Here is a 9,060-nt window from a genome sequence, read left to right as displayed (position 1 = left end):
AGATGCTTGTCCTTCTGGAAGGTTCTCCAATCTCCGCAGAGGAACTCTGGAGCTCTGTCAGAGTGGCCATCAGGTTCTTGGTCACCTCCCTGACCAAGGCCCTTCTCCCCCGATTGCTCAGTTTGGCCTGGTGGCCAGCTCTAGGAAGTCTTGGTGGTTCCAAACATCTTCCATGTAAGAATGATGGAGGCCACTGTGTTCTTGGGGACCTTCAATGCTGCAGAAATATTTTGGTGCCCTTCCCCATATCTGAGCCTCGACACAATCCTGTGTCAAAGCTTTACAGACAATTCCTTTGACATCATGGCTTGGTTTTTGCTCTGACATGCACTGTCAAATGTGGGATCGTATATAGACAGGTGTGTGCCTTTCCAAATCATGTCCAATCAATTGAATTTACCACAGGTGGACTCCAATCAAGTTGTAGAACCATCAAGGTTGATCAATGGAAACAGGATGCAGCTGAGCTTAATTTCAAGTCTCATTGCAAAATGTCTGAATGCTTATGTAAATAAAGCATCTGTATTTATTTTTAAAACATTTGCAAAAATTTCTAAAAACCTGCTTTTGCTTTGTCATTATGGGGTATTGTGTGTAAATGTTCTTGTGTTCTTATTGAATCCATTTCAGAATAAGGCTGTAACATAAAATGTGGGGGGAAAAAAATCAAGGGGTCTGAACACTTTTCGAATGCACTGTACGTGTTAGAATGATACAAGGTATGAAAGAGTAAGTGAAAAGTGTGTGGGGCCTAGCGCTTAAGAGCATTAGGCCAGTAACCAAAAGATTGCAGGATCTAATGCCTGAACTGACTAGGTGAAAAATAAATAAATAAATACAAAATCTGTCGATGTGCCCTTGGGCAAGGATTTTAACGCTAATAGCTCCTGTACTGTGTGGGTTTCCACCGAACTACAACAGGGTATGACAAGAGGCTACTTGAGACTAAGGAGTGGACCCAGCTGTAATTAGTGGTAGTAAGTTAGCTGCTGTGCTTTGCCCCATCTCTGTCAAGGTCAAGTTCAAGGCAGGACCAACGAAGCACAGAGACAAACCCTATAATAGTGTTGCACTGCCGTCTACTGGCATTTTACAGAAGGTTCCATTTTGATCTTGGGTTGCGCTGGGTATGATGAACCTGAGGGGGATCGTGCCAGTTCAGTAGTCATGTAGCACACTCTAGTGGCCACTCAAGTTCATGTCATGCTTTCATCCTACTTGAAACATTTACAAATTATTTGTACACCACTTACATCAGAACCTTTTAAAGAGAAATAAAATGTATATTTTTGTATTTTAGTAGTTATACAAAACATCAGTAGTAGTAGTAGTAGTAGTAGTAGTAGTAGTAGTAGGGAATGTCAACATCCAGGTTTATTTAAGAGAATTTCATGTTCTTCATATGAACACCATCACTAAAGACTGAACACAGATCATATGCATTAGTTTCATATACATTCTGTTGGCACAAATCATTACAATTTACAAAACAGTCTTATGTTCATCAATGCATAAAAAAACAGTCACATGCATGAATACTGTTTGCAGGTCTGTAAGTATTGTCTCAGCAAGAGATGGGCTAAAAATATTTTTGCTTCCATTTTTTTAATCTGCATTAGGTACATATAAATCCCTCCTGATTCATAAAAAGCACACACACATCTTTCAGAATAGAGTTCACTTGAATTGAGAATCTGTTTGATTATTCAGTCTTGCTGTAGGCCACATCAAACTCAATCTCAAAAACAACTTGTGCATTCATTTTATAAATCTTGACTCAGAAAACAATCCAAACCAATGGCGCTTGGACACTGCTTGACTGTTCAAGGGGTTTCTGGTTCACTGATCATTTCGTCAATGCAACTGTTTTGAAGGTGCTAATAGGATACATTAGTGTACTTTTTAGGAGGACTCCCAATGGGGAATCCACAAGTAGCAAGGGAGAGAGTTCGAGAGATCATTTGTAATTGTGTTAGGTACTCAATTGTGACCATCATCGTTGAGAAGTATTGGTACAACGCGAGAGAATGATCCTGGATGAATACCTCCTTCGTATTGGAGCAGGGCCAAAAGCTCTACATTCATACTTAGAAGTTTGACCCCTGAACTCCAAAGCTACTCATCAATTTTCCTCCTCTATTTTATTATAAACATCTGATATATGAAAAACACAGGCCTGACGAGAAAAAGGAAGCAACCCACAAAAAGTTAGCGACGCAGTATATCAGTCATTGTAAAACAGTTACTACTCCTCTCTTAGGCACTTCAAATAATCAGTAACAAGAGCTGGGACTTAGTCACATATCACATTTTGCAACCAAGCGCACTTACTATAATAGAGCACAGCACACACAACAAAACCTCAGTCGGCCTGGGTAGGCTGAAAGGTAGAACGATGAATGCACACAGATCTAGGGTCAGTTTTACATTAGCTCCCGCTGAAAATGATGGTTAGAATTTGAGAAGTTAAGCTGATCCTGGATCTGTGCCTAAGGGCCAACTTGAACCGGGAGCAGGCAGACAGTAGCTGTAAAAGGTATACAGGACACTAGTGCAACCAACTGTGTTGTGAAGACTAAGAGAGTGCAAGCGCCACAGAACACCACACCCAGAAAAGCTGTACAGAGTAGAGGAGGGAAGTCTGTCTCATTTTATTGGAGGGGTTTCCTTTTATGGGGTAGCTGTGGGATAGCACTCCCCAATCCAGATACTGGAGGGGCACTGTACAGCTGGCTTTCACTCAGACCGCTCTCTGAGTGGACTACTAGGAAGGCTTGTGCTTTATCAAAACGTGCACTGAATGACATCACCTGAACGTTATGAGGTGTGTTTTTAATAATAGTGCTGCAATGACTAATAAGATGCAGATGTCAATCCGGATAAATCTTATTTAAAAATTCATATTTCTGAACAGAAATGATAGCCAGTACGCAGTGGTCCTATAGAAGCAGAATCAGGGAGTGCTGGGGCAACTCAGAGGAGCAAACTTAAGATGCCAGACACTCCGACCAAACTTAATCCTTCTTTATCAAGTCCCACCCCTACATCCCCCCGCCTCTACGTCACCCCCCCTCCCAGCACCACGTCACCCCCCCCCTCCCAGCACCACGTCAGCCCCCCTCCCAGCACCACGTCACCCCCCCTCCCAGCACCACGTCACCCCCCCTCCCAGCACCACGTCACCCCCCCTCCCAGCACCACGTCACCCCCCTCTCCCAGCATCACGTCACTCCCCTACCAGTACCACGTCACCCCCTCTCCCAGCACGTCACCCCCCTCCCAGCATCACATCACCCCCCTCCCAACACCACGTCAGCCCCCCTCCCAGCATCACGCCACCCCCCTCCCAGCATCACGTCACCCCCCTCCCAGCATCACGTCACCCCCCTACCAGCACCACATCACCCCGACCCTATATCACTCCACTTAGCTCAATATACAACCCCCCCAGCTGTCCTCCCTACTGCTGACAAGGCAGAGCCCCAGGCAGCCAGCCAGCCAGTCAAGCCTGTAGCCAGGCTAAAGATAGAACTGGACACTATTAAAATATATACCAGTGGCCTGTTTTAGTACTGTGGACGTGTTACACTGACAGACTGCTGAGAAACATTCTATTGGCTGTTAGGTTAACCCATATATGTCAGTTAGTTCAACTCATTTTCTGCAGGTTAGTAGGTCAGTGAAAAAACAGCTGTGTATTGTCACTCACTGTATTCATTGCACTCCGAGTGTACAAAATATTAGGTTCACCTCCCCAATATTATGTTGCACCCCCTTCTGCCCTCAGAACAGCCTCAATTTGTCCAAGGCATGGACTCTACAAGGTGTTGAAAGCGTTCCACAGGGAGGCTGACCCATGTTGATTCCAATGCTTTTCACAGTTGTGTCAAGTTGGCAGGATGTCTTTTTGGGTGGTGGACCGTTCTTGATACACACAGGAAACTTGAGTGCGAAAAACTCAACAGCGTTGCAGTTCTTGACACAAACTGGTGCACCTGGCACCTACTACCATACCCTGTTCAAAGGCACTTAAATATTTTGTCTTGTCCATTCACCCTCTGAATGGCACACATATACAATCCATGTCTCAATTGTCTCAAGGCTTAAAAATCCTTCTTTAACCTGTCACCTCCCCTTTGTCTACACTGATTGAAGTGGATTTAACAGGTGACATCAAGGGATCATAGCTTTCACCTGGATTCACCTGGTCAGTTTATGTCATGGACATGTTTTGTACACTGTGTATATTTCTTGTGAGAACTTCACTGTACCAAAGAAAATATGTTATTAATATCAATCTTCTCTAGTCATAAATCATTATTAATTACAATGCCCCTCTTGTATATACTTTGGTATAACTCATTAAACAAAAATCATCAACCAAACAAAACTAAATCTCATGGGGGTACATTGTGGTTTGATAAAAGACAAATCCAACTCATGTGGAAGGAGATAGATAGGAACAACTCATCTGATCCAGACTGTTGGAAGATCCCCTCTTCAAGTAGGGACGCAAGGCAAGGGAGACACCCGGAAGGTGTGCGTTGTCTGTCACAGTCACACACACAGTCTCTCACACACACACACAGGTAACCTAGACCTTTACATATGCAGATCATTGTGCATTTTGAATAACTGAACATATTGCACCTGAACACGATGTACAGGATGACAGTGTATATTATGATCCACCCAATGTACCTCTTATGAGACTTCATGCCTCCATGTACATACACAAAGTTGAAGACATTCATTGCACACACTGTGTGTGTGTGTGTGTGTGTGTGTGTGTCCACAGTGCTGACCTGGATCACTCAATCACACATTCCCCAATCCATCATGCCTTGACCTTAGAAAGCGACAACGTTTTTTTTTCTCATCCTGGCCTTCACGTCGTTTGTGCTGAGGTTCTCATAGAGCGACTGTCCTGCTATTATCTATGGTCTTCACTCCCTGGCCGTTGCCTTCTCCATCTCTCCACCAGTCTCTCCCTACTGGTTACCTGTTATTATACCTCAGCTGGTACAACTTCTTCAGAAGGATCTGTGTCATGTCAAAGGTGGTGAAGCTGATGCCCACAGCGATGGGCCCTTTGACCCAGTTCATACTGAGGCCCTTGTAGAGGCCACGCACCACGCCCTCCTCCGCCACGATGTCCCGCATGGTACCCAGGATGGTGCCGTAGGTGTGCCCCGTCACGCCCGCCGTCTGCATGCGCCGCCGCACCACATCCAACGGGTAGGAGGCCGATTGGCCCAGGAGACCTGCGCATGCCCCGAACACCAACCTCTCGTACGAGTAGGGCTGGGGGCGACCGCTCCGCTCTGGAGAGAGATGGAGGGAGTGAGTGAGTGAGTGAGTGAGTGAGTGAGAGATGGAGGGTGAGAGATGGAGGGTGAGAGATGGAGGGTGAGAGAGAGGGTGAGAGATGGAGGGAGAGAGAGGGTGAGAGATGGAGGGAGAGAGAGGGTGAGAGATGGAGGGAGAGAGATGGAGGGAGAGAGATGGAGGGAGAGAGATGGAGGGAGAGAGGGTGAGAGATGGAGGGAGAGAGGGTGAGAGATGGAGGGAGAGAGGGAGTGAGGGGAGATGGAGGGAGGAGGAGGAGGAGTGAGGAGTGAGATGGAGGGAGGGAGGGAGGGAGTGAGATGGAGGAAGGGAGGGAGGGAGTGAGATGGAGGGAGGGAGTGAGATGGAGGGAGGGAGTGAGATGGAGGAAGGAGGAAGGAGGGAGGAAGGAGTGAGAGATGGAGGAGGGAGGGAAGGAGGGAGGGAGGGAGTGAGAGATGGAGGGAGTGAAGGAGGGAGGGAGGGAGTGAGGGAGTGAGAGATGGAGGGAGTGAGAGATGGAGGGAGGGAGGGAGTGAGTGATGGAGGGAGGAGGGAGTGAGAGAGGGAGGGAGTGAGTGAGTGAGAGAGGGAGGGAGTGAGAGAGGGAGTGAGTGAGAGAGTGAGGAGTGAGGGAGTGAGATGGAGGGAGTGAGATGGAGGGAGGGAGGGAGGGAGGGAGTGAGATGGAGGGAGGGAGTGAGGGAAGGAGGGAGGGAGTGAGAGAAGGAGGGAGGGAGTGAGGGAAGGAGGGAGGGAGTGAGAGATGGAGGGAGGGAGTGAGAGATGGAGGGAGGGAGGGAGTGAGAGATGGAGGGAGGGAGTGAGTGAGAGATGGAGTGAGAGAGGGAGGGAGTGAGAGAGGGAGGAGTGAGAGAGGGAGTGAGAGAGGGAGTGAGAGAGGGAGGAGTGAGAGAGGAGGGAGTGAGAGAGTGAGAGAGGGAGGGAGTGAGAGAAAGTGAGGGAGATGGAGTGAGAGATGGAGTGAGAGATGGAGGGAGTGAGTGAGAGAGGGAGGGAGTGAGGGAAGGAGGGAGGGAGTGAGAGAAGGAGGGAGGGAGTGAGGGAAGGAGGGAGGGAGTGAGAGATGGAGGGAGGGAGGGAGTGAGAGATGGAGGGAGGGAGTGAGTGAGAGATGGAGTGAGAGAGGGAGGGAGTGAGAGAGGGAGGGAGTGAGAGAGGGAGTGAGAGAGGGAGTGAGAGAGGGAGGGAGTGAGAGAGTGAGAGAGGGAGGGAGTGAGAGAGTGAGAGAGTGAGAGAGTGAGAGAGTGAGAGAGAGTGAGGGAGATGGAGTGAGAGATGGAGTGAGGGAGAGAGGGAGGGAGGGAGTGAGAGAGGGAGGGAGGGAGAGAGGGTGAGAGGGTGAGAGAGGGAGAGAGAGGAGAAGATGAGGGAGGAAGATAGAGGGAGGGAGTGAGAGATGGAGGGAGTGAAGGAGGGAGGGAGGGAGTGAGGGAGTGAGAGATGGAGGGAGTGAGAGATGGAGGGAGGGAGGGAGTGAGTGATGGAGGGAGGGAGGGAGTGAGAGAGGGAGGGAGTGAGTGAGGGAGTGAGTGAGAGAGTGAGGGAGTGAGGGAGTGAGATGGAGGGAGTGAGATGGAGGGAGGGAGGGAGGGAGTGAGATGGAGGGAGGGAGTGAGGGAAGGAGGAGGGAGTGAGAGAAGGAGGGAGGGAGTGAGGGAAGGAGGGAGGGAGTGAGAGATGGAGGGAGGGAGTGAGAGATGGAGGAGGGAGGGAGGGAGTGAGAGATGGAGTGAGAGAGGGAGGGAGTGAGAGAGGGAGTGAGAGAGGGAGTGAGAGAGGGAGTGAGAGAGGGAGGGAGTGAGAGAGTGAGAGAGGGAGGGAGTGAGAGAGGGAGGGAGTGAGAGAGTGAGAGAGTGAGAGAGTGAGAGAGGTGAGGGAGATGGAGTGAGAGATGGAGTGAGAGATGGAGGGAGGGAGTGAGAGAGAGAGGGAGGAGTGAGAGAGAGGGAGGGAGAGAGGGAGGGAGGAGAGAGGGAGGGAGGAGGGAGGAGGGAGAGAGGGAGTGAGAGAGGGAGAGGAGGGAGGGAGAGAGGGTGAGAGAGGGAGGAAGATAGAGGGAGGGAGTGAGAGATGGAGGGAGGAGGGAGGGAGAGAGGGAGGGTGGGAGAGGGTGAGAGAGGGAGGGAGAGATGGAGGGAGGGAGAGATGGAGGGAGGGAGAGGGTGAGTGGGAGGGAGAGGGTGAGAGATGGAGGGAGAGATGGAGGGAGAGGGGGAGAGATGGAGTGAGAGAGGGAGGAGTGAGTGAGAGAGTGAGAGAGGGAGGGAGTGAGAGAGTGAGAGAGGGAGAGAGGGATGGAGTGAGAGAGGGAGGGAGTGAGAGAGGGAGGAGTGAGAGAGGGAGGGAGTGAGAGAGGGAGGAGTGAGATGGAGTGAGAGAGAGTGAGGGAGATGGAGTGAGAGATGGAGGGAGTGAGAGAGGGAGGGAGTGAGAGAGGGAGGGAGAGATGGAGGGAGGGAGAGGGTGAGTGGGAGGAGAGGGTGAGATGGAGGGAGAGGGTGAGAGATGGAGGGAGAGGGTGAGAGATGGAGGAGAGGGAGGGAGGGAGGAGGGAGAGGGTGAGAGGTAGAGGGAGGGAGAGAGTGAGAGATGGAGGGAGAGAGAGGGTGAGAGATGGAGGGAGGGAGAGGGTGAGAGATGGAGGGAGGGAGAGGGTGAGAGATGGAGGGAGGGAGAGGGTGAGAGATGGAGGGAGGGAGAGGGTGAGAGATGGAGGGAGGGAGAGGTGAGAGATGGAGGGAGGGAGAGGGTGAGAGATGGAGAGAGGGAGAGGGTGAGAGATGGAGAGATGGAGGGAGGGGGTGAGAGATGGAGAGATGGAGGGAGGGAGTGAGAGAGGGAGGGAGTGAGGGAGGGAGTGATGGAGGGAGAGTGGGTGAGAGAGGGAGAGAGAGGGAGGGATGGAGGGAGAGTGATGGAGGAAGAGTGGGTGAGAGAGGGAGAGAGAGGGAGGAAGATAGAGGGAGGGAGGGAGGGAGAGATGGAGGGAGTGAGAGTGGGAGGGAGTGAGAGTGGGAGGGAGTGAGAGTGGGAGGGAGTGAGAGTAGGGAGTGAGAGAGTGAGTGAGAGAGTGAGAGAGTGAGTGAGAGAGGGAGGGAGTGAGAGAGAGATGGAGTGAGAGAGGGAGGGAGTGAGAGAGGGAGGAGTGAGTGAGAGAGTGAGAGAGGGAGAGAGGGATGGAGTGAGAGAGGGAGGGAGTGAGAGAGGGAGGGAGTGAGAGAGGGAGGGAGTGAGAGATGGAGGGAGTGAGAGAGGGAGAGAGAGAGAGAGAGAGAGATGGAGGGAGGGAGAGGGTGAGAGATGGAGGGAGGGAGAGGGTGAGAGATGGAGGGAGGGAGAGGGTGAGAGATGGAGGGAGGGAGAGGGTGAGAGATGGAGGGAGGGAGAGGGTGAGAGATGGAGAGATGGAGGGAGGGAGTGAGAGAGGGAGTGAGAGAGGGAGGGAGTGAGGGAGGGGGTGATGGAGGGAGAGTGGGTGAGAGAGGGAGAGAGAGGGAGGGATGGAGGGAGAGTGATGGAGGAAGAGTGGGTGAGAGAGGGAGAGAGAGGGAGGAAGATAGAGAGAGGGAGGAGGGAGGGAGAGGAGGGAGGAGGGAGGGAGAGAGAGGGAGAGGAGGGAGAGATGGAGGGTGGGAGAGGGTGAGAGAGGGAGGGAGAGATGGAGGGAGGGAGAGGGTGAGTGGGAGGGTGAGAGATGGAGGGAGTGAG

At 51.3% G+C, this 9,060-nt stretch overlaps 1 protein-coding gene across 2 annotated transcripts in view; it reads right to left on the bottom strand.

Moving 5' to 3' along the window:
* Positions 1–3,614: 3,614 nt before the first annotated feature.
* The window catches only part of slc25a42 (solute carrier family 25 member 42), a 59,961-nt gene continuing 54,515 nt past the window's right edge, over positions 3,615–9,060 (bottom strand). For both annotated transcript variants that reach the window (XM_045694357.1, XM_014141246.2), the window contains exon 8: positions 3,615–5,324. In XM_045694357.1, coding sequence (XP_045550313.1) covers positions 4,999–5,324 — 326 coding nt within the window. In that variant the 3' untranslated portion in view covers positions 3,615–4,998. The remainder of the gene's footprint in view (positions 5,325–9,060) is intronic.

The sequence above is a fragment of the Salmo salar genome, chromosome ssa14 (genome assembly GCF_905237065.1).
Source record: "Salmo salar chromosome ssa14, Ssal_v3.1, whole genome shotgun sequence".
Classification (NCBI taxonomy): Eukaryota; Metazoa; Chordata; class Actinopteri; order Salmoniformes; family Salmonidae; genus Salmo; species Salmo salar.
Note: the sequence above shows the minus strand (reverse complement) of the source record. Positions and strands in the feature narration are given on the sequence as shown.